The sequence below is a fragment of the Lutjanus erythropterus genome, chromosome 15, assembly GCF_056507025.1.
Source record: "Lutjanus erythropterus isolate fLutEry1 chromosome 15, fLutEry1.hap2, whole genome shotgun sequence".
Classification (NCBI taxonomy): Eukaryota; Metazoa; Chordata; class Actinopteri; order Lutjaniformes; family Lutjanidae; genus Lutjanus; species Lutjanus erythropterus.
Genome location: NC_139331.1, coordinates 28,974,859 through 28,999,921, shown reverse-complemented (window position 1 = coordinate 28,999,921; position 25,063 = coordinate 28,974,859). Strand labels below are relative to the sequence as shown.

General features: G+C 39.8%; 2 protein-coding genes across 2 annotated transcripts in view; one reads left to right on the top strand and one right to left on the bottom strand.

The window, feature by feature from the left end:
* Positions 1-290: 290 nt before the first annotated feature.
* On the top strand, positions 291-13,419 carry LOC146314595 (N-lysine methyltransferase SMYD2-B-like). The gene is made up of 12 exons (XM_084738144.1): positions 291-496; positions 2,946-3,009; positions 3,970-4,080; positions 4,192-4,252; positions 7,167-7,291; positions 7,767-7,834; positions 9,178-9,280; positions 11,083-11,193; positions 12,013-12,133; positions 12,276-12,450; positions 12,840-12,948; positions 13,159-13,419. Exons 1-12 carry the CDS (start codon positions 327-329, stop codon positions 13,237-13,239), a joined length of 1,299 nt encoding a protein of 432 aa, XP_084594270.1. The 5' UTR covers positions 291-326; the 3' UTR covers positions 13,240-13,419.
* Positions 13,420-13,926: 507 nt separating this feature from the next.
* The window catches only part of LOC146314594 (tyrosine-protein phosphatase non-receptor type 14-like), a 65,780-nt gene continuing 54,643 nt past the window's right edge, over positions 13,927-25,063 (bottom strand). The window contains exons 15-20 of the mRNA XM_084738143.1: positions 24,688-24,831; positions 22,860-23,078; positions 18,329-18,457; positions 17,934-18,168; positions 17,529-17,692; positions 13,927-16,263 (exon numbers count right to left, since the gene is read on the bottom strand). Of these exons, the coding sequence (XP_084594269.1) occupies positions 16,135-16,263; positions 17,529-17,692; positions 17,934-18,168; positions 18,329-18,457; positions 22,860-23,078; positions 24,688-24,831 (1,020 nt within the window). The 3' untranslated portion in view covers positions 13,927-16,134. The remainder of the gene's footprint in view (positions 16,264-17,528; positions 17,693-17,933; positions 18,169-18,328; positions 18,458-22,859; positions 23,079-24,687; positions 24,832-25,063) is intronic.

Sequence of the window (25,063 nt, the reverse complement as noted above, 5' to 3'; positions counted from 1 at the left end):
GCACGACCGTTTAAAGGGGATCTTGTTGCCATAGCAGCAGTAGAGCCCCCAACACCGGCCTCGAAAGTTATTTAAGAGTTGCAAAATCACTCTACAGGACTCCTTAAATAAAAGATAGGGTGCTATAACAAAAGCAGAGAGTTTGTCTCTCTCAAGAAAAAGTTTTAAAATGCTTTCTTAGTGCGTGTAAACCAGCAACAGGGCTCACGCCGTGGCACAGGATGCCACTACGGATGGACTGGGGGAGGGTCACGCCCCAACACTTGGAGCCATCCCACTTCTTGTCCTGCCGGGTCCCTGCGCGTCATTTTGGAGGAAGAGGCACGATGACGGGCAGCATCGAGGGAGTCGAGAGGTTTGACAGTCCGGGAAAAGGGCGAGGTCTCCGCGTTACCAGAGCCTTTAAAGTGGGAGAGCTGCTGTTTTCCAGCCAGGCGTACTCTTACGTGCTGTCTGCGAAGGAGAGAGGCTGCTACTGTGAGTTCTGCTTCACCAGGTAACTATGACTGGTTATTACCTCTCTATGTGTGATACAGCTCATAAAGAGTCTAGCTCTGAATAAGTTTATGATGCCAATGCCTTTCACTTGCCAAGATTATTTTTTTTTACCAGATCAGTTTTTAGTGATTAGTCTTATTCTTGACCGCCAGACAGCGCCACATGGAGCCATTTGTCATAAAAATGTCCCTCCATAAAGTCTATTTTGGTTATGCGGCTCATCTTTCAGAATAATGGCTCATACATATCCTGTTCCACATATCTACATACCTTCTGTGCCCCCCCCCCCCCCCCCATGAATGCTAAACACAAGAAATATATTTTGTTAGATAATACAGTATTTCAACTCAACTGAATGGGCTTTATATGTAAAATAATATATCTGCTGATCTATTGTGCTGACACACATTTTCAATCATATTGAAATAATTTAATGAGATAATCATCAATACAAGTGCATATATTCTTCTACAATCATTTCAAATCGCAACATTAATGGTTTAATCGTGAATTATTGTAGTCATCAAGTGTTTGCTTGCCTGGATGTGATATAATATATAGTAGGTGTTATTGAAATAATGGCAGCTCCAGTGCACTCTAATTTAAATTTCTAATAATATTCTTTGTACTGTAGTCTACAGGTGGGTATGGATGCAACTGGTTGCCTTGTGTACACACCTTTCTCTGTGATGTAAGACATCATCACTCTTACAGAAGCAGTTCATATATTTTTGTATTTTCAGTCTTGAGGAACCAGTTATTGTCATGTAATAATGCTGCATTATGTAATAACGCGACAAAATTTAATACATTTTCACTTCATTAAGTAAAAACACTCACAATCTGTAATTATCTGCCGTGTTTTGTAGTAAACAGCTTGAATGCAATATGTTATTGTGGTTATTACAAAACACCCACATTTTATTGGAGCATTTTTTCATAAAGTAAATGTAATAATTCAGTGTAATTACACTTCCCAAATATTAAATTAGACCCCTATGGCCTGTGGTGACCCCTTTAGTGTTATAATTAGCTCTAATCTTAGTCTAAATAAGCACATAAAATCAGTCACAAGCGCACCTTTTTATTATCTTACACATATAGTCAAACTCAGGGACTTAATGTCACAATCTGATCTAAAAAAAAAAACTAATTCACACTTTTATTTCATGTAGAGTTGACTACTGAAGTAATCTTATAATAAATAAATAAATAAAATAACCTCAGATTATTCAAAATGCAGTTGCTGGAATTCTTACAGGGAACAAAAGGTCAGATGAGATCACACAACTGTAATATTTGTTTAGAATTGTCCACATTACGTGTGAAAAAAGATTTTAGATGATTTACTCTTCCCCAAATCCAAACTGTATTCGAGGCCTCCTTTTTTTTTATCCTGATGTAATCCACTCTAACCTACCTTAAATGTAGCTTAAGTCTTGCATAAATAGACCTCGACCTCGATAATTTCAGAATCATCTCTCATCTTGGCAAGTACAGACGGAGCTTGGAGCCTAGAAACTTTTGCAGATACAGTTACAGACAACACACCATTTCATCAAAGAGGACAAGATGCTTGATACAACCTCCCTCCCTTTGCCCCAATAACAGTTGAGAAAGTTTGATTCAGTCCAATGAGAGTCACTTACACCTAAGTTTTCCAGCTTCTGGGTTTACTTCCTGATTTTACAGCCCACTGAATACGCGCAGTAGTGTATTTTTCACTGCAATACCGTGAGGGGCCACTGTGACTATAGTTGAGATATGTTGCTTTTACACACATCTTTGTATATTGTATTGTGTGAGAGTGTGTGTGTATGTGTTTGTAGTTTTACATGTAATATTGTGTGTTTTCTTCTGTGCTGTTTTTTACTGACTGCACAGAGACTCACTGGGTGATGTGCCCTTTAAGTTAACTAAAGCTGAAGTAGAGCGTAGACTCTGTATCATTGTAAAAATTAATCATCATGGTCTAACTTGTTGTTACACTTGTACTTTACATTATGTAGTGTGTTCAATGCTTTGGCCCGTCCCCCAACTAACGGGCTTGTTGGACTTGGTGTGACTACCAACAGTGTGTGTCTCAAAGAAAATTGGATGGACTTATGGTCTGCTTTACTGTTTCACTGTGGTAGACAGACAGCTGGTCCGTCATAAGGTCAGCTCTATTAATACCACAGAATGTTTTAAAGCCCTTCATTGCTATCAGTTACGACCAGCTACCACCAGCAACTGCTGCTTCTTGTCTCAGAGCAGTGGAGCAGGATGTTTAAATGTCCATACACACACTTACACATAGATACTTCACCAGAAATATAAGATAATCCACTATCCTCTGAGCTCTGCTGCCTGACATTGAGTGTTGTGTGTCTGGGGAAGAAGGATGTGTGAGGCTCTCTCACGCAGTTTGCTAAAAGCTAATAGACCTTGTTTTTTGTCATTTGTAGGAAAGAAGGTTTGGCAAGATGTGGGAAGTGCAAGAAAGCCTTCTACTGCAATGTGAAATGCCAGGTGAGACACATGTGGGGGAGGGACAGAATGACCCTGTAATGTAATGATATCTGTACAAGTGGTTAATGGACCCAGTGTGAGATAATTGACCCTATATTGTAGCCCAGAGCTCCAAACTATTACTGTGTATTTCCTTTATAAAAGCTACTGTTGGATAATTATGTTTGCGGGTGGACAGGAGTCCTACATTTCAAGAACTATTGGATGGACTGACATGAAATGATCTAGACATTGATGGTCTTATTCATGTCCAGTTCATGTTCATGACCTAAAAAACAAATCACTGACTTCCCATAACTTTAATGGATGCTCGCAGCTGTAAGCACAACTAAACATAGTTACAGCTAAGACTCAGAAAATACAGCTTAGACTATTTAACGTTGAGTTAAATTTGAGTTTGAGATGACGCCAAATAGTCGCACATGGGAGAAGTTAGCCGTCTGGGCTTTCTGCCAGAAAGCCTTTTCAACATGTGGTTAATGGTCTATATTAACTCAAGCCGTGATCTTTCTCTAAACCTAATCAAGTAGTTTTGTCGGCTAAACCTAAAGTTAAACAGTGCTTTTGGTGCTTACGACCTAACCTAACTGCAACAGAAACCTGGAAATGATAAAAAAAATTGAGATAATAAGTCAAAATAAGTAATTTTTATTTCTAAAAATTTAAGTCAACAATAAGCCTTTCTTCCAGAAGACTTTTCTGGGTTTTCTGATTTAAGCCAGAAAGTGCTTTCTTGCAGAAAACTCTAAATGCTAACCTCTCCCATGTGCAAAATAGTCACTGTAGAACCCTTGAGGTTCTAATTAGCACCTTTGTTTCTTAGAGTCTAGTTTAGTGCAGGCGCCGTATATACCAACTGATGTTGTGAAAGAATCTGAAATGCGCACAATGTAATTGGCTTTAAACTGCAGGGTCGGTCCTTTGCATGATATTATAATATTTGTTTGTGTTTGTGCGCAGAAAGGGGACTGGGCCATGCACAAGCTGGAGTGCTCTGCATTGACTGCATTCGGAGAGAACTGGTGCCCTTCGGAGATGTCCCGCCTGGTGGCCCGGATCCTCGCCAAGAAGGTCAGACAGTTAAAAAAAAAAAGAGTGTTCGCAGCGTTCTGTTGGAGTGTTGTCTGGCACGCACTGTGGGTCACTGGGGTCATTTTTGTTTATCACGCCTGTTTTTCACAGAAAACACAGAAAGAAAGATGTGCCTCAGAGAAGATCTTGTGTATAGGAGAGATGGAATCACGTGAGTTATTGCTCCTGTAACACAGACATAAAAGCACATATGATAAAGCCACATGGAAAGCGTCAGATCCACTGTGATGTTTTCAGACTCTGAGTCTGTGCTTAAGTACTAAGTGTCCCTAGAGATCCCTCTTTAAAAAGCACAACCCATTCAGATTAGGCGGAGAGAAACACAGAGGGCTCATCTATATATATCCTATAGATGTGGGTCAACTGGCCATTGGACAACAGAACAAGTGTAACAACTTGAATGGGAAGCAGGAGCACTTTAGGCTAACACACACAGCGCTGACTGCATGAGAGTCAAATGTCAGTGTAGTCAAATGATGTTGGAATTAATTTTTAGGTTTGGTTCAAAATCATAAAAACGTATCTGAATTTATATTTCCTGGTGTTAAAAACTGTGTGTATGTGGCATAAAAGTCTAGGTGTTTGTGTGGTTGTTGAGGGGCAACTCAAAGTCTGTTGACAGGACTTGTAGAATGATCCTGCATCTGGGGAAAGAAGTTGTTATTAAGTTTTTTGTGGCCTCAGAGGAAGCTGCGTCAAGGCTGATCAATTGCATCACATGATGTTGGATTAAGACTAGAAAATTGAGAATTTGAGAATGAAAAAAAATAAGGCTGTAGTGTTACCAGCTCCTCATTACATCATTAATATATATCTCTGTGTCATCCCTGGTTCCTCCTCTTCCAGCTCTGACGAATGTCTACTTTCCAAAGCCAGTTTTGTTGGAGAAATGACCATGAGTTTACCACATGCACCAATGAACAATCAGAAAAGTGCAAGGTGGAGGGTTTCAGGCAGGACGCCGCATGGTGGCCAGCAGCATACGTCAGCAAAGTACGGGCTGTAAAACATGACCACCTACCAGCAAACTGAAAGAAACATGCTTAAGGTCATTCATTCATTGTCTGTAACCGCTTATCCTTGAAGGGTCGCAGGGGGTCTGGAGCCTATCCCAGCTGACACTGGGCGAGAGGCGGGGTACACATTGGACAAGTCGCCAGTTCATCGCAGGGCTGACACATAGAGACAGACAACCATTCACTCTCACACCTATGGGCAATTTAGATTCACCAATTAATTTATTATGCTGCATGTCTTTGGCCTGTGGGAGGAAGCCGGAGTACCCGGAGAGAACCCACATGGACATGAGTAGAACATGCAAACTCCACACAGAAAGGCCCTGCCCCAGCTACAAACTCCCCAGTGCCTCAGCCGGCTGCGCCACCGTGCCACGCCACCGTGCCGCATGCTTAAGATCTCATATAATATTTAGGAGTTACATTTTGATTTCTTGAATGGATATACATATTTACAGATTCACTTTTTGTCCAAAGTGAATTCAAGCTGTCATCGTGAACAATCGGCCCACATGGTGTCAATCAAACTTTGGTTTGTGTGTAAAACTCATCTTTCTGTGCATTGATATCTTATGGGGCTTTGACACACTGGAATCTCCAACTAAACTGTTGGCAGTTGAGTTGCATTGTGGCTAATGTAAGCAGTAGGTTTTGACAAGAAAGCGTGAAGACAAAAAAGATGGTATCTCTGCTTCTGCTGTATCGATTCTGATGTTTTTCTTGAACTGTCTTTTATGCACAGAAACAGACAGAAAGCCCCTTTCTGAATCACTACAACCACAAAACACCAATATTCTTTAGTAATACGGTACGAAAGTGAAAGTTTCCCTGCAAGGGTTTCTGTTCAAATAATTACTTAATCGCAATATATGAGCCTGTAACTTAAAGTTCTAAGAAAAGTTTGGCAATGTTAGCTGTTAAAAGAAACAGACGATTTTATCACTGTGTCCATGTTTGTGTGTGACTTTGATCTTGTGCGTCTCCACGTCTGGGGGGAAAAGTTCATCTTTCCTTTGAAACGCTGAGTCAATGTGAGTGTCTGACGTACGAGAATAAATTGACTCTAGTGTCATGGGTCAGGGCCAGGAGGATCACATGTACGCACACACACACACACACACACACACAGTCTGGCAGATCGTAGTATACAGAGGATGTGGTGACAATGTGTTCCTGCCTTGGCATAGTGAGAGTGACGAAGGAAGAAGAGCTGTTTATCCCTGTCTATTTACATTTGTTAGAGAATAACAGACCGGCTCTGAGTAAAACTTCTCAGCAAAGACCATCAAAGGAACTGTCCCTCTCTCTCTCTTTGTGTGGTTCCTCACATCATTTCAAAACCAGCAAAATTTTAATTCAGTGTAATTTGAACATCCAGTCATAACATCTATACATACAGTGTAAAGAGGATGAGGGTGACAAAATGGTAAATAATACAAAGATTTAAAGGTCCAGTGTGTTTACAGGGATTTAAATTTCAAATTTCAAGTTGAATTTAAAAAGATGGAAGAGGACTTGGTTCTGTCCAATCACATCCATAATCTGAAATTTTGTGTTTTGTGAAATGTTGGGTTTTTTTCTGAAATGATGTCATGTTTAGTAAAGTATGTTTTCTTACATCCGGTTGTGCTTTCAGAAATATTGTGTTTTCTAGAATGTTGTGTTTTGACTCCCACTGCAGGAGGATGATGCAAGGTGTTTGCAAGCTGCAAGGTCACTGTTAGATGCCACTAAATCCTACACACTGGGCTTTAAAGACAAACTTTATGGGTTGTGCTTAAAGATAGCCTCAAGTAGCACATAAGATTTCCTACAAATGGCCGCACTGAAACTAGTGTTTCATTTGGGTGTAGAAGGTTTATCCTCATTAGGATGTTATGTTCTACCCGGTCGCTGCCTCACTTCTTAATTTAAGCCTGACATAAATAGCAAGTGGTGTTCACATCGTTTTATATTAAACAGAATATAAAATAAAAAGGTTTGCATGTTTCCCTGAGTAAATGAAAAGTTAAAAAATACACATTTGATCAACCCCTCTTTCTCTAACAGATGTGGACGACGTAGACAATGACAAAAGGGAGATGAACGAGGCAGACATCGCCGCACTGCATCGTTTTTACTCCAAACATCTGGAGATACCCGACCATAAAGACCTGCTCACACTCTTCTCCCAGGTACTGCACATACACGTACACACAATCTGCAGATTTTTACTCTCATTTTTTTGTTGTCAATGTCAAGTAAGTATAGATTCTCTTATTCTAATAATTTGCTTGTCCATGATTTCTCCAACAACCGCTGCAGTTTAAGAGGGGAGACGACGTAGCAAATTATGGTAACACTTACAATGAATCTATCATGCATTATGGGGGCATTTATAGTGTATAATGATGCATTCGTAATGCTTTATGACTACACTATATCAACAGTCATAAAACATTACACACAGATGTTATTTATAATGAATTAGAAGTTAAAATGTGATATGGATGCTCTTGACTAGTTATAAACATATTTACATTAAACACACACCTCAATAATCAACTGTAAAATTATAAAAATGATATATAATTTGAAGTAAAACAGGTGAAAGATTGATAATATCTATCTGACCTGTTTTCTTTCTCTCCCGTGTCATTTATTCAACAGGTTGCCTGTAATGGATTCACTGTAGAGGATGATGAACTGTCCCACATTGGAACTGCAATCTACCCAGAGTAAGAAGAAAAACTCACATACATGTGATCACTTTGTTATTCTGTACAACAAATGTAAAGATACTAGGGCTGCTCATCCAGAGATCCCTCACCCCTTTAGTCACAGTCAAACACATTAAACAAATCCTCATGACAACATGCGCTGGAGGTTAATTGATGAGAGAGGGTGAAACAAGTGAAACAACCAGCTTGACAGGCTGTAAACTTTACAAACTGAGAGCCAAAGTCATGACAGCCACAAAACTGACTGTGATGGAGTGACAGAAACGAAGCACAGGTGATGCGTTGTCAGCCACTTCACCCCAGCGCACCGCAGAGCACGCAGGGCAGGTGACACTTGCTTGTTTGCTTGTTTTAGCCACTGACAGGCTCAGATTGTTGTTGTTAAGTGTCTGACTACAGTATGGACAGGATTGCTCCGGTGAGAGACCTTTTTCTAAGAGTCAGATCCCTTCTGTCTCATGAGAAACACCTGTTTTATTGCTCTCACTAAACACACCGGACTCTCTTTTTTTCGTCTTTCAACTGTTCCAACAGTCATCAGCTCTTGTGTGGTTGAAATAAAAGTTTAATTCACACCATGAAGGAACGTACAGCATGCAGGGCAGGTGACACTGAATGCCACATGTCAGCAGCCTGGCAGAAGAACTATAACACACTTTTACTTTCATTGACTCCAAATCTGAGTCAACGGAAATCACAATACATTCTGCCCTCCCCAGACAGCTTCTTCTTCTGTGGTGCCTCAGTGTTCTCCTCTCTATCTGTTGACTTCTTCGGACATGTGTTCCTTCATTTTATTTTGGGACATTAGTCCTTTCCTAAAGGCTCAAATCATTGTTACTGCACAGGCAAACCACATCACTCCATGAATGCTGAATGCTATTAAAGGTCAGCATTCAGAGCAACACGTGACAGATATCCAAAGAGGTCAGACTGATGATTTCTAGCAAGACAACTTTCCTTCTCCAGTCGGTCGTTTGGTGTTAAAATCGGTTCCCTGCTGTGTCAGAGGCCGTTAAGTTTTAAAACCGGCCGTGTGAAGGTGAATTCGCCCTCTCAGCTCTTTTTTTAAGCTATTTCCAGCCTGCCACCCAGGTAACAGCAAGGTCGCTGACATATTTCAGTCGACCGCACATTCACAAACATAGAGGTCTCAAGTGTCCTGAAGACTTCTCTGTGTGTGCGTTCGTAACATAGTGCTAAATACCACTTAAAATAAAACAGTTATGTCACTGTTATGTCATTTCTGTGAGCAATAACAGGTTTGTGCTTCCGCTCCTACTTCATCCAAGAAAGTCAAGAGCCGGATTTTAATTCTCTGTCTGTCTGCGTGTCCACAGCGTGGCTCTGATAAACCACAGCTGTCTTCCAAGCGTCATCGTCACATATAACGGGACGTCGGCGGATGTTCGGGCGGTGCAGGACATGAAGCCCGGAGATGAAGTGAGGAAAAGCGACAGCTGCCATTAGAGGGGGTTGGGTTTTAGTTTTTTTTTCCAAGTGTGTGTGAGTGTTTGAAGAAGCGCCTGTGCTTATTACAAGAGGGGAGAGTATGTGAAACATTTGTCCGTCTGTCAGCTCACTCTGCTGGATCAGCCTGCGCAGGAAGAAACTGAATTACATTTAAACCAGTGAAGAACAGTAAATTAAATGACACACTACTTCCTTTTCATCCTCAAATTATATACAGGAATCAATCAACTTTAAATGATCTATATAATCTAATAATCAATGATCTAACATAGAGTCATGGTTGCTGTGTGTATTAGCTTTCTGACTGGCATCACTCACTGTAGTAAGATAGATTAAAACTGAAATATGATATCAATAAATTATGTCTCTCAGTTAAAGAAAAATGATGTTGTGTGTCAGGAAGAACTGCTGTTTTACCATTAATGAAAATAATTCAGTGACATTTTATGTTTTACACTTACATTAGGGGTAAGTTTGACTATTTAGTTGTTACTTAGAGTTACGTTGTAACTTGTAAACTGCTTTTAGTGATCCATTAATCAAATTAATTTTATAACTAGGCTAAGTTTTACCTGGCACACAGCTGGTGCAGTGGGCTGCAGGCTGCTGTCTACAGTCTGGACAGAGCCAGGTTGCCAGGTTTGCTGTTTCCCCATTTTCATCTTTGCACTAAGTTAAGCTAAGCTAAGCTAAAAGGCCGTTGATGGTAGCTTCATATTTAGCTGACACTGTAAAAAGTAGAGAGGAAAATAAAAAATTTTAAGACAACTTACTTCAATAGATGTTTAACTTTTGAGCTCAACTCAGACTCTTAAGTTTTGAAAAAGTTTTACCAAATACTAATGTTTTGTTGAGATGATTTACAATAACTTCAGTCTTTGGGTTATAGAACCCCCTCAAAAATATTATATTTCAAACTTTATAAGTAAACCAATTGAAATGTAAGAGATTAGGGGGTTAATAAATTAATATTTTCAGTTGCAATCATTTCATCTTCAATCTTCCAAATCATGCAGGTGGTTTCTTAAACTCAAAGATTCAAGTTTATTTAAAGAAGAAAAATCTCAACAAAAGATTATAGATCAGCAAAACTTTATGTAGTTTATTTTAAAACGTATGAATTTGAGTTTGATTCAAAACTGAAAAATCTAAAAATAAAAAATAGTGAAGACAGTTTCCTTGAAATTGCAAGTTTATCAACTTTTTTTTTACAGTTTACATAAATGAGAGTGGTATCAATCTTCTCATTTAACTCTCGCCAAGAAAGCAAACAAGCAGATATCCCAAAATGTCAAACTATTCTTCATAAATCTTGAAACAAACTTGACAGGTTGTGGTTTTCTTTCTCAACACAAGTGGTTTTGGATTGAAACGCTGTGGAGAATTTGACGTATGAGACAGAACCTTCAAAACAGAAAAACCTTGGAGACTTTGACATCAGGATAGTGAGATTAAAAGACAGGAGTGTGAAGGCTTTGGCATGAGCAGAGCAGGGCGTCACTGCTGATGTACGGCACCGGGTCAATGACAGTTTACTTGTCAGCATGTCAAGACGGTGCTGTTGAAGAAGAGTGTGTGCGGCGGTGTGAAGGAGGGGATGCAGCAGCTGATTAAAGAGGCAGGTGGGGTTATTTTCAGACTGACCTTGTAACCTGCAGTTTGGGCGCTATCTGGCAGCGAATTGCGACATTCAAACAAGAGGAAAAATGTGAAGGACAGAGCGTGTTCCATTTAGGATTCTTATGTGCCGTGTGTGTTATTTCCACCTCTAGGTGCTCATCAGCTACATCGACCTCCTCTACCCAACAGACGACCGTAACAACAGGCTGAGAGAGTCCTATTACTTCACCTGTGACTGCCAGGAGTGTAAAACCAAGTCTAAGGTAAACAGGACGTCGTGAAGTTCTTCTTTGTACTCTCTAATGGCATTTTCATGAATGAACACCTCCTGACATATGGGGCAGAAAGTGTAGCCTTACATGCTATTATTGGGGTGCTAATTATGCTAATTTTCAAGCCTCAAGCACATACACACAAATATGTGCAGATGGATCATTTACAAAGTTACCTGAAGTTACGAGCGTTTGCTGAATCTGATGCGGCACGTTTGTGCGAGCTCTTCATACAAAAAAAGTCAGCGAAATTTAAGATAAGAAGATTAAGATTCTAAGTGTTTCTGAGCCCATGTGTTATCCTTTAAACAATTATGTGGATTTTATGCAGTTTTTAATGCAGCGCTGCCTGAGGGGTCAAAGGTCATTGGTATTCAGTGTTGGTTTTCAGCCTTACCCCTTACATGGAGAGATTTCTCTGGAGTCTCTGAATCTTTTAATGATATTATGGATTGTAGATGGTGAAATCCCTAAACTCCTGCAGTCTTGTGACAAGAAACGTTGTTGTCAAAAAGTGGGGAACCTCAGCACATCCATGCCTGTGAGCCACTGAGCCTTTTGAAGATGCCCCTTTAATATCCAATCATGATACTAAACACAAAAGACACAAAAAATAATAAAGTTTATCAATTTGAACAATAAATGTCTTGTCTTTTACTGTATTCTAAATGTTTGCAAATCATTGCGTTCTGTTTCAATTTACGTTTTACACAGCATCCCAGAGTTTTTTTGGAATTAGAGTTGTAATTCATATGTAAAACTCTGAAACTGCACTTCATACTTCTGTCACGCTCCTGTCTTCACCTGCAGGACAAGGCAAAGTTGAAAGTACGTAAGCGGAGTGACCCCTTTGAGCCAGAGGTCATCAGCAACATGGTGCGCTACGCCAGGAAAACCATCAGAGAATTCCGGGCCCTAAAAAGCATAAAAAATATCCTTTTAAAACAATAAATAACTCTAACTAACTGAGATTGAACAAAAATAAAAAGAACTAACTTACCTTTCAACCAAGTAGCTTCCCACTCACCACATTTCAGTGGTTTTGTGTTGGCGCGGCCTTGACTCTGTGGCACCCCCTAGTGAGCTGCTGGAGATGTGTGAACAGAGCCTGGATGAGATGGGAGCCGTCTTCGATGACTCAAACGTCTACATGCTCCACATGATGTACCAGGCCATGGGGGTTTGCCTCTACATGCAAGACCCGGACGGAGCCATCAGATACGGCGAGAAGATCGTCAAACTTTACAAGTGAGAAGAAACTGTGGCTGCTGAAAAAAGTTAAAATTATGATTATTTTGTCTGAAATTGCAGTTGTGATATGCAATACACAGTTCAATGTTAGAGGGAATTATTGTTTTTGCTTCACAATTTTCACTTTTACTGAAAAAAAAATTGTGAAATCATGATCATGTGATATTTGTTGGAGTCTGCACTAAACAAACATTTTTTCTTTCAACTAGAGAAGAAAAGACTAGTAGACCAAGTGCAGCCCTATTTATGATTACAGTCAACTGTACTTTAATATTATAAGATTTTAGAAAAGAAAACTAGCTTTTTTCTTATGATATCAGTAACATTTTGCAAGATGTCTCACCTGTTGAAGTGTAATCAGTATGTGTGACGTCTTTCCACTGCAGCAAACTGTATCCAGCCTACTCTTTGAACGTGTCCTCCATGTACCTGAAGCTGGGCAGACTGTACATGGCTTTAGAGAGACACTCAGTGGGCATCAGCGCTCTCAAGAAGGTAACGTCACCTGCTGAGCTTTTACACCACACTCTCACATACAGAAGCTGCAAAGCACTTCAAACCAAGTTATTACTTACATTTGCTAACTTTCTAAGAAATGTTTTAAACTGGACAATAAAGCTGATGAGGCAAGAAAAAGATGGTTCAATAAACCCAGACTTGCTGTAAATTATTGTAAAAATTCAATTTGTTTGTGTGTTTTCACAGGCAATGGCCATCATGGAGGTGACTCATGGGAAGAATCACTTGTACTTGACAGAGCTACGCAAAGAGATGGCGCAAAAATGAAGAGATATTAAAGAAATAAGAGAACACAGCTGATCCCTGAGGACTGCACACACTCCTTTGATTAGGAGCTTTACAGAACTGAAGGCACTTTCTACTTTTTTTGGTACCGAAGCAAAGATAGAGCTCATTTGTGTTTTTATGGGAAAAAATTTTTTTTTTTGGAGATTTAGCTTTTTACATCAGTGTAATGTGTCCATCAACCTGTTTGTTTGTTGAATGCAGGATACTTTTGTACCAGACGTGCATTGTAGTTGTGTGAAAACGTGAGACTGTGAAAGATGATTTCATGTCCACTGTCACGTGTTTGAGAATTCTTTTCCAAATTGCGAATGATCTCATGTTTGTTTTGGTTTGTGACTGACACGTCAGCTGGTCCCTGTCGTCAGTCAGAGTTGAGTTGTTTACATAAGCGTGCGGGGGGGGTTCAACGCAACAAAATCCCCATCAGCCAATCAGGACAGCTGCCACACCACAAGGGGCCTATTAAAGCTGCAGAATGTGCCTGAGTCACAATGGAGGGCCGGGACGGATGGAGCGCTGTGTTTGCATTAACGCCTCACGTGAGTGTTCGGCGCTAATTAATGTCTCCAGGACTGCGAGAAAACCCCTCTTCAGCACACACGCAGTATCACCAAGTAAAAGAAAATAATTCAGACACGTCCAAATAAATGAATTCATGGCCACAGCTGTAAAGAAAATAAGGCTTTATTGCATAATAAGCAAGTACGACAGCTTCATACATGTCTGGGGAGAGAAAAACAAAATGTAAGCTTCATGATGCACTGAAAACGCATATACAAAACATATGTACACATATTTTGAAAGGTATTTGGGAGTTTTGCAAAAAAAAAAAAAAAGATGAAGGGGAAAAATTAAATATAAACAAAGAGTGGAATGCCGTGTGAGAAAAATACTGTCACAAAGAGAACAGAAGTGCAACAAAACACTTATATGTCAAGAGAGCATAAAGCTTATACTTACTTGAGAATATATACATTGAAATATAAAAACGCATGCATAGTTTATTATGTTGCGGTATTTTTAGGGTACCAAGTCAAAAAAAAAAAAGAAAACTATATAAAACATTTGTAGAAATCTTTTCTCACATGCCCATTATGTACAAAGTTACTTTGGACATGGCTGGCTTTGCATTACGATTCAGAAAAATAAAAAAAAAAGTTTAACGTAACATGTAAAAGGAAATTCTTCAGAATGTAATTTCATAAACAGGATCTAGGAACATGGCAGCATAGTTGTCTGTTGGGTTTGGATCAGAATATTAGAAACGGCTGCCTTTTTTTTTTTGGCAATTTCATACTAATATCCTTCAAAAATAAATCAAGATATCAGTATTATCCTACTGCCAAATTCTTACCTGAGCAACAGGTAAAAAGATCTGAAATGTTAAAGTTGTTCTTATAACAAAACACAAACTATTAAAATACTGATTTAAAGATTTCATCTTTGGAGGTTAAACAAAGGAATTTAGTTTTTCAGACCCAGCTAGGCGGCTTTTCCTTGTTTCATGTTTCAATAAGGCACGATGATACAGTATATACAGTATTTGCTGTTTAAGGACACAATTCTCATATGCAAACAATGAAAGAATAAGTATAAATTATCTCCAATTCATTGGACAAACACCTTTTAGATTTTTGAAATGCTTTTAGGTAAGAAGTGTGATAAGAAACACTTGATCACAAGCAGCTGTGATTCACGAAACAAAAAAAGATGTAGGCAAAATATACTTTGTGTGTGCAAGTCCAGGAAGTTGGGATGTTGTGTAAAACAAATAAAAACAGAATACAATGATTTGCAAATACTTTTCAACTTGTATTCAACTGAATACAGCACAAAGACAAGCTATGTAATGTTCAAACTATTAAATTTCATTGTTTTCTTGTAAATACACACTTATCTTGTCTTTGCACTGTATTAAATTGGATATAGGTCAAAAAGTGTTTTAAAAAATCATTGAATTCTGTTTTTATTTATGTTTTACACAACGTCCCACCTTTTTTTGGATTTGGTGTTGCATGTGGAGGACAGTTCTTGATAGAAATGTATCGAGAGAAAGGGAAAATGTGAGCGATCCTTTCGATTTTAACAAGAAAAGCTTTCTGAAAAATATAGTAAAAATTAAGACAAAAAGATGAGAGTAAAAAAAAAAGTTGACAGGGCAAGGATCGACATGTTTGTCAACGCTCCTCCGCTCAGTGGCAAAGGTGACCACGATCTTGATAGAAATAAATAAAAACATTTGTTACAATGTTGAAGTAAATATCTGCTGTATTAATCAATACTCTGTTAAAAATAAAGGAACATTTTAGAACAGTGATTTTAAAGAATACTTTTTGTTTGGCAAACTCTTTCAGAGTGTTGAAAATAGTAATAATACTGCTGCCACCTACTGTTCATGCAGCACAGTGCCGCTTCTAGTCACGGCTGGATAGTAAATGAGAAATGTAGCAGGCAGGCAATCCATCCAGTCTCAAGAACACACGGGGACAGACACACACATTCACACCTCTACAGGAAAAACAAGCTGCTTATTCACCTGACCTGCATGGAGGAAACACACAAACAGACCAGGTCCGAGAATAAAACCCAGGGGGGGGGGAAGAATCTGATTAGGAGAAATGGTCGTCGGTTTCTGCACAGGCCTACGTGAATCTTTTCCTCCCTTGAGGTGAGTTTGTATGAAAATCCACTAGAATCTCCATAAACTGCCACATAGAAAACTCAACACGAATCTCTGTCGTCTGCTTCCAACCAACCGTCAGCCATCATCCTGTCATCTGCTGCACAGTCCTCGAGCTAATCTGAAGTACCGTTGTCGTTATCCGGTGCCGTTCTGCCGCGTCGCGTGAAGTCAAGCGGTCGGGGTCCCCGGGGTCAGATGAGACGGGAGTTCTTGAGGAACTGGATGAGGACCTGGTAGACGAACTTGTACTGGGAGATGGTCTGCACCATCAGCATCCTCTGCTGCCTCAGCCCTGACAACATGGTGGGCACCTCCACCGGCTGAAGAGGGGGGGGGGCGTGCAAGGAGACAAAAAAAAAATTAGAAATAAAAAGAGAAAAGAAGGGAAATTCAATAGTCACATTAAAAGTCCATTAACCTGGTTCCTCTCTTGACACATACATGAAAGTGTATATGATGTTTTACAAATACAGTGTAGCTTTAAAGAACTCTCCCACAGCTGCCTTACAAAATAAAAGACCTAAGAAACTGTAAAAGTTTACTTTACTTTATTAGCTTTCATAATTGACCCTTGCTAAGTCCCGCCCCTTTTGGAACTTTGGTCAACTTTCTCCTTTTCCCCTTTCCTGTACTTAGATACACTGTGTGCTAAGCTCGACTATGTTGAAAAGAAAGTCTGATTTTAAAGATGTTTAAAAGATGTTACTGGGGGTTTGTTAAGGCAACATGTATGATCACACAGCTCATGTTAAAAAAAACTAGTTAACTAGCGAACTAATCTACATCATTAGCTCGCTAGTTACATTAGATAACCAATATTAGCAAAAAACAAGCTAACTAGCCAGCCAATCTGAATCTACAGTTAATTAGCTAGCTAGTTAGCTAGCATTTTGCTACAATTTGCAACACAGACAAACCCAGCACATAGCATATTTAAGAACAGGAAACAGGAAAAGGAGAAAGCTGACCGAGGTGCCTGCCTTGCTGAACCGTTATTGGAGCACAGAGCAAAAAGGGGCGGGACTTAGGAAGGGTCAACTGGGAAAGAAATGTACAAAACTACAGGACAAAACAATGAACTTGTAATCCTGAGTTAGAAGTATCTTGTAATTTAGCTTTAATGAACAAAATGTTGCATTTAACATCTGTTTTCATTCACTTTGACTCTCTGTAATTCCCTCTGCTTAAACAGACTGAGTTAAAACTTTTTAAAACACTAAATGTCTCCAAAGAAAAATCTCTTCCTGCTTCTTTTTAACTGACTTCTATATGACTCATTGTAACTTTGCCTGTGAAAATGGAAACACAGGCTTGTTACATCAGTTTTCACAGAGAATCTGACCCAGTGGCAGGCTTTAACAATAACTACATAAAAATTCTTCTCTTGGTTGGTCTTGTTATCTCATGTAGGTCATGCAGAGGCATCAGTGTTAAATTAAGACTTCATACCTAGTTATGTTGTAACTAGTTGTTGTAGCTTTAAACTATGCATCAAAGCATGTGGGAGTTTAACATGATTTAATTGCAGCCCAGTTAGACACTTGAATGTGCAACCTTTGACCCCGTGAGCTCGCCGTCCACCCACCTCATTGTGCTCCAGGCAGCTGATCATGAGCTCGGTGAGGATGACCACTCCGGTGCGACCCACCCCGGCGCTGCAGTGCACCACCACAGGTGGATTGAGGCTCTTTGAGGTGTCCAGCATGGAGTTAGTGTGTCTCCTCACAGACTGGATCTCCTCTAAGTAGGCTGCAGGACAGAAGACAGAGACACAGGTAAGATGTCTGACAGTTTCTTTAACGTAGTTCACTGCTCACTCGCTTGTTGTATAATAACACATTTTCAGAGTGTGTGGTTTCTTTAAGGGAATCAACTTTATTCTATATATATATCACTCTCCTTGTTTAACTTATATAACAGCTTCCTGTTATGTCTTGTGATCCACACAATCTGATGATGATGATGATGATGATACCACGGTGCCACTCACCGAGGAATCCCTGGACATATTCGGGACAGCCCTGCTCCGGCCAGTCCGTGTACTGCAGGTGCCAGACCGTCCTCTCCTGTCCAGACAGCAGGTGTTTGACCTTTAACCCCGTGGTGGCGTAGCAGCCCGAGTCGGTGCGGAACTTCGTGGTCACCTTGAACTTGCCGTGAGTGGCCGAGTTGTGTTTGGAGCCCAGTTTGGGCCAGTAGCGGTGACTCTTGGACCTGCCACCCTCCTGATTGGACGGATGAGAGAAGAAGAAAAGAGAAGAAAAAGATGAGGGACATTCAACATTCGTCCCGTTTCTCGCATGCAGACGGACGCCAGCTGTCGGCAGCTGAAAAATACCCACATCTGCGTGTGCCGTGTGTGTGTGCATATGCATGTGTGTGTACCTCCTCAGCAGTAACCATGGCGATGACGTTGACCCCCTGCTCCCAGACCATCTGCCAGAAGTCGGCACAGGTGTTGGCTAGCGGGCCCTGGGTGGCAATGTAGTGCCACTCCTCCCCTCTGATCATCACCTGGGAAAACACAAACACACACACAAACACACAAACAGAATCAATTAGTGCACATGGAAATCACAGTGCAAAGAGTTAGTCAACACATGGGTAAACAAACATATTTGCATTTTAACAAGCACATTTAAATTAAATAAAAAATGTGTAAGCCAGAAATAACTTAATTTCCACTTGAACAGTAGATGCCGACTGATAACCCTGAGTAAGGAGACGCACAGGGAGACACCAGCATGGAAGGAAAGCAATATACTGCTGTGAACAGGGTCAACAACAAAAGGTATTTTAGCCTCTTAAAAAAGGTCTACATAAAAAAAGCAATACTAGTTTAAGTGTACGCTATTTTTAGAATATTTTCACTGCTTTAAATTGCCATCAGAAAGACTTTTCTGACAGGAAATTGCTGATATATGAGCTAAATATCGCCCTCTCTGAACCGTGCTGACCCTGTCCACAGCAGGACATAGCTTAGATTCTGTGCTGGTGCTTCTCTCTTCGGGTGACCAGATAAGACTGGCTATAGAATCATTTAGAGTAAAATCAGACTCTAACTCTGATAAACTGTTATAATTATTATGAAGCCCAGTGTCCTGGCTGTGTTTACAAAACGCATGCAGCTGTAGGAGTTTGCAAACACAATTTTAGATATTTTTATCACAAATTCCTCCTGTGGTGTTGGCTACAATCTCTGTGATCTGGTTTAAAACAGGTCGAACATCAACAGTCCCTTATTTATGACAGCCTGATCGGTGCAATAAACAAGTAAAAACAAATCGATAATACTCATGTATTTCACAAAAACAGACAGGACATTCTTTAATAACTAAAAGCAGGAGTTTACAGCCAACATCAGTGATTTGATCAGAATGTTTTAATGTATTTATGTTGTTCATATCTTTCACTATTATGCGACTGTCCTAAAAAAATTCAGAACATCTGGTCAACCTCACCTCTCCGCTTGTAGATAATACACTGATTGCACTTCATACAATCCCACTTCAAATAATCCAAACTGTCCCTTTAATCAAATGTGGTAATTCACAGTGATCTCCTCCACCACTGGAGGGCAGTATAAACATCATCTTCATCCACAGTTTGAGTCTTTCCCCTCATTTATAAAACTACCAGCGTCTCTTCTTTAGCTTTCTTCTGTTTCCCCTCATTAATAATCACAAGGCGTCACACAGCAGCACTAAAAAACTTCCCATCTTCGACACACTCATAGACTTCAGAGTGCCATTACATAACGAGCAGCTAATTCCTCGGGCCGCCTCGTGACTGTAAACACTGTATTAAGAGGCGGACGGGGAATAAACAAGGCCTTTTGTTCCGCAGCAGCTACCTTAAATGACGGGGGGGAAGTAAGAGGGTTACACCGTGATAGGCGGCGACTCGGTGCGTGCACACGAAATGCAAACTCATGCATACACACAGGCTTGTGCGCACACACAGTTTGCAGCTAAGCATGAATAGAGGGGCTAGTGAGAGCAGCTCAGGTTGACTTAAGAGGGTTTGGAGTTTGGACCACATTCTTTGGGAATTCCACGAGCTCTGTGAGCTTAAAGGCCCAAACAGCCTCCAACAGCTGCCTTTCATCCTCTGCTCCGCTGCTTAGGACCGACCACAACAAAGAGCAGCACAGAGCTGAATGCATCAAGTTTATGCTCTTTGTTTTAATTTATGTTGCATGATGTGGGTGTTGCAAAGCACTTCGAGTCTGTAACTGTGACTAACAGCCGTACACATAAACTTGAATCTTATAAAGCACTTTAAATGTGACTGTTTTACCAGTCAGCATTATTCTTTTCCTCTATATATCGGTTCACACTGGAAACTGACAGATGATTAAGTTTGATTTAAAATCCAGACTTTCATGATATTAGCAGAAGTAAAAAAAAGTCTGCGGTGAAAGGAGAAGTACTGGTACAACTTTTTTACTCAAGCAAAAGTGTAAAAGTACTGAAATGTACTCAAAATATAAAAGTAAAAAGTGTTTCTGTGCAAAGTTAACTGAACCTCACCTTTTCTTTGCAGTCCAGTCTCTCTCGCTCTCTGTTTCGTCTTTTAATTTGTTTTCATCATGTTACATCTTTTACATCTAATTTGTCTTGTTACATCTTTTTCATCTCATTATGTCTCTAACGATTTTGTCTCGTTACGTCTGTCGTGCTCACACATGCGCTGATGGACACAGCAAGGACTCATCTTTTTTAAATCAGTCTTGAAGTTTGGAAGGTGGCGCACGACGACACAAAACACAAATCATCAATAATTCTATTTAAACGAGTTAAAACTAAAGTAACTTAAGGAGTATAAAATACAAAGATTTGTGTTAACATGTTGTGAACAAAAGTAAAAAGTTGCCAGAAAAAATTAACACTCAAGTAAAGTACAGACACCTGAAAACTCTACTTAAGTACGGTAACTAAGTATTTGTACTTAGTTACTTCCTACTTCTGGATGCTGGGTGTATCATCTTCTTGCACAAACTTAACTCAGTGTAATAATTGAATATTGTGAGTTCCATAAGTTAATTAAAAACATACAACAAGCAAAATTAAACTGTTTTATTTAAAAGAATATGAAAAATAATTCATATTTATAGAGAGATTTGACACAAATATTTAGAACTGGATAAACTTGTTTCTGTTTTCATGTCTTTAACTAATTTACAGCTGAACATGTTGATGTGGTTTGAAGGTTTTCAGACTGTGAAACAACAACAGTCTTATAAGTTAATTATCTGTCACACTGTGTGAAATAGATCTGATGAACTCTTGGTAGCAGCGTGGTGTCAGACTGTATAATATCAACCTCAGTTACGTCAGACTGTGCGATGACTGTGTGGTGAATTGTGCTGCTATGTAAATATAAAGAACTAAATGAGAACAGAGGAGCATCGTTAGCTCATGTTAGTCATCTGTGCTGTTTTGAAATTGCAGCAAAACAATAATACACTTGGCTGAGGTGGAAAAGTTGGTGTATTGATAAAAATAATATGTGACAAAGTGTAATGGAAACCAAGTTTCCACCACAGGAACTTTCCACAGGGACTAGGAACCATTGGAGGAACTCGGTGCATTTCCACCGCAGAGACCAGGGTCTAAATTAAGTTCCAGGGACATTTTTCACCCCGACCAAAAGTCCCGGCACATGGGGTTGTACAGGAACTGGCGGTGGAGGCTGCAGTCCTGATAACTTCTGATCGGTCGAGCAACAGCAGCATTTTTTTTTTTTTTTTCTGCCGCCATTTTTAAAAATCTGCAGCAGCAAACCAGTTTGAAAAAAACAAAAACAGCATGCAACAGATGAAGAGTTGATGTTAAAGTCATATTCAAAACTGACTTAAAACAGCCGCCGCTTTTTCACACGTCAGCAGACTAATTTTCTCCTAATCTTCACGGGTCTTTAGACTGAGGTGGAAACGCAGATAACAACGAAAGGCGATCAGAAAGAACCTTTTAGTTCTTTAAACTGTTTCCCTCGTCGCTGCAACATTGATATTAATGATATATTATTACATACTGATCAAATATGAACATGGATGATCAGATTGTAGCACTGACATAGAAAGACGGTACAGGAACTAACAGTGTGTGAGTTTTTCTCGTCTTTGTTGTCATTTTGCTCGTCTTTGTCTGCCTGTTTTCTGTTTGTATTATGTTGTTTCATCTGACTTTGCTAAGTGTGATGTGCTGTTAAAAGAGTGGGCGTTATAAGCCGTAGCTTCAGCCTACATCTTTTTCAGACTGCAGAAGTGTCCAACTTATGTTAAATTACTTTTGTAATGTTTTTCACTGCATTATTTAAGCATTGTGCCATGTTTCTGTAAGAGCCTATACATTTATATACATATGATGTTCTTATTTCCATCCTACCATCTAAATTCTGTTTCTAATAATTGATATTATTATCCTATCTTGTTTTTAATATAATGATAATTATGGTATTATCATATAATTTGATATAATAATTACAACAAATAACATCAGACATAAACAAAAATATTAACACTATGTCCTGTACTATATGTCATTATTATACAGACACAATGCCTGTATGTGCTGTATATTTATTGTGTCTATCTTGCTTGTGTCACTCTTTTTTTCTCACAGTTTCTCATCAATAAAAAAACAAAAACATTGAAGAAAACAACTTGAACTTGTTTTCTTCAATGTTTTTGTTAGTTTTAATGTGACCCCTTGTAGTAGAACTACCATATTGTAGAAGTGAGGGGATTAATGGATGATATAATGTATTTATGTAAAAATAACTCCCACGTTTCATGAGTAAATAGAGTGAAAGCGTCACACGTTATATAAAAGTCAGGATTACATAAAGGTGGGAGCTATAATCATCCCTTGAATTCCTTTTCACACTTCCATCCTTGACCCCCGGAGCGCACCTTGATATGCGAGGCGTTGATGTATCCCGTGTTGTTCTCCTTGTTGGGCACCAGCTCGACCCGGTTCTCTTCGTACGGGACCACGTCACGGAAACGGTTGCGCTCCGTGTTTTCGGGCAGAGTCGCTGTGGTGAGAACACAGTCTGCCCTCTTCTTGGGGACCTGCTCGTACTCGGTGAAGACCCGCTCCTCTTCCAGCTTCAACTCCAAGGTCTTACACTGACGGAGAGAAAAGAAAGAAGCAGAGAGGAGGAGGAGGAGGAGGAGGAAGAGGAGAGGAGGGGGGTGTTAGTCATTGAATTCCGGGCAACGCATCATTCAGAGGTTTCTCTTTCAGTCCCCGAGGGGCTTTTATTCGTTTACATTCCATCATACCTAAGAGACCATTCAGACCAGGAGAATCCAGAAATCTCATTAGAATATACGTCCACATTTCTGAACTGCCGTCATCGCTCGCCGCTCAACACTGACTTCAATATCAAAGACCTCAGAGTATGCATAATGCATCAACACAGCTGTAAAAGAGCAGAATGTGCAGCGGTGGTATTCATCCCGGTGGGGGGGCTCGTGTTTATTAGGCCAGTCATGTTTGAGAGGGCAGCATCCCTCTCTTTCTATCGCTCTTTCTGTGTGGCTCACTCTCGCACTCGCTCTCGGGTCACATTCTTCGCATACCGACGGGCCTAGAGGCGATAAGCACCGCCGTGCCACGCGTTCCACAGCCCACTTAGGGCTTGCCCCCGTTAGCTTAGCAACAGTCGGGACAAAGGCCTGGTTTCACACCTCCGCACTCAAAAAAACGGAGCCAGCAGACAGTATTTGTGAGAAGAAATGCATTAAACAGCGTAATTATCAGAGTTTTACAGCGACAGTCTGCAGCCAAGCTTCCTTTATCGCTGCCAGCGAGTCTAAATATTTAGACTGTTTTCTCTCAGAACAATATTTCAGATATCTTCTTAGAGGACTTTGCTTTTTCTCGCACTGAATTTTAACTTTTCTTTTTTATATGGTTGTATGTTATGGAGGCCCGAATCTGCCAAAATTAAAAATAAATAAATGAATGTGCCCTACTTATTAACTTCCCCCATTTTATCTTCCAATTTATTTATTAATTTAAGCATGTTATTTATTATTTATTTAGTTTTAAATGTATCTATATTTCTATTTTTTTGTTTATGTATTTTTTTATTGCTTTCTATTGCTTGACATTTTTTAGATTAAATGGGGGAAGCACTTAAATAAGACATATTAATATTTTTGCGTACAGCATTTTGTGTTTGAATAAAAATTTGTTTTTACTTTCACCTTAAAGTGTTTATTCTTTCTCTCTTAAATGAAACAAAATAAAAGCAGCCAGCTATGACTTAACCATGTGCAAAAAAAACTGAACGTTTGAATTAAGTCTCTACAAATGTGACACAAAAACAATGCAGCAGTCAGTAACAGTATCCTTACAAAATAAAATATTTAATTCTTTAATATTAGGATTGATATTCTGATTTATTCTACTGCTACTTTTAGTTTTTTAAACTTTTTTTTAACTTTGCTTTTAACTTGACTTTCTGTTATTGCTTCCTGGGTATTTATTTTGCTTTAAAGCAAAGCACTTTAAAGGTGCTATATAAATAAATGTGTTATTGTTTGTTATCATTATATAATTATCATATTAAAATACATCCCAGAAGATTTCAGTAAAATAAGATATACTGTACTGTGGCAGCAACAAAAAACAAAAAATTGAACACCATAATCTATTAACCAATATCACACACTTCTAAAAAAAAAACTTATCCTCTTATGTTTTCTACAGTAGGAGAGAACATCTTACCCGCTCGTCGGTGGCAGCCTTGGCGCCGTCCTCTGCGGGACTCTCGGGGACAGGCATCCGGGCCACGTAGAGGCCGTTGAGGGCGGCCATCATCAGCGGCCTCTTCATGGAGGAGTCCACGGACATCTTCTGTCTCTCCAGCGTCTTCAAGAGAGAGGAAAATCCCGGTGTCATGGTTACAGGTACCGGCAGCATCGCAAGTCTCACTGACAAGCCTCAAAACAACGAGGCGCGCACATGTGAAGAACAAGTGGGCGGGGAGAATCTGTGCGTGTGTGCGTGTGCGTGCGGTTTGTAGGGAAAACCTGGCCGTACCAATCCCCTCGCATTCGTTTCAAAGGTGTGAAGTCCCGTTCACAAAGCCTATTAAGAGCGG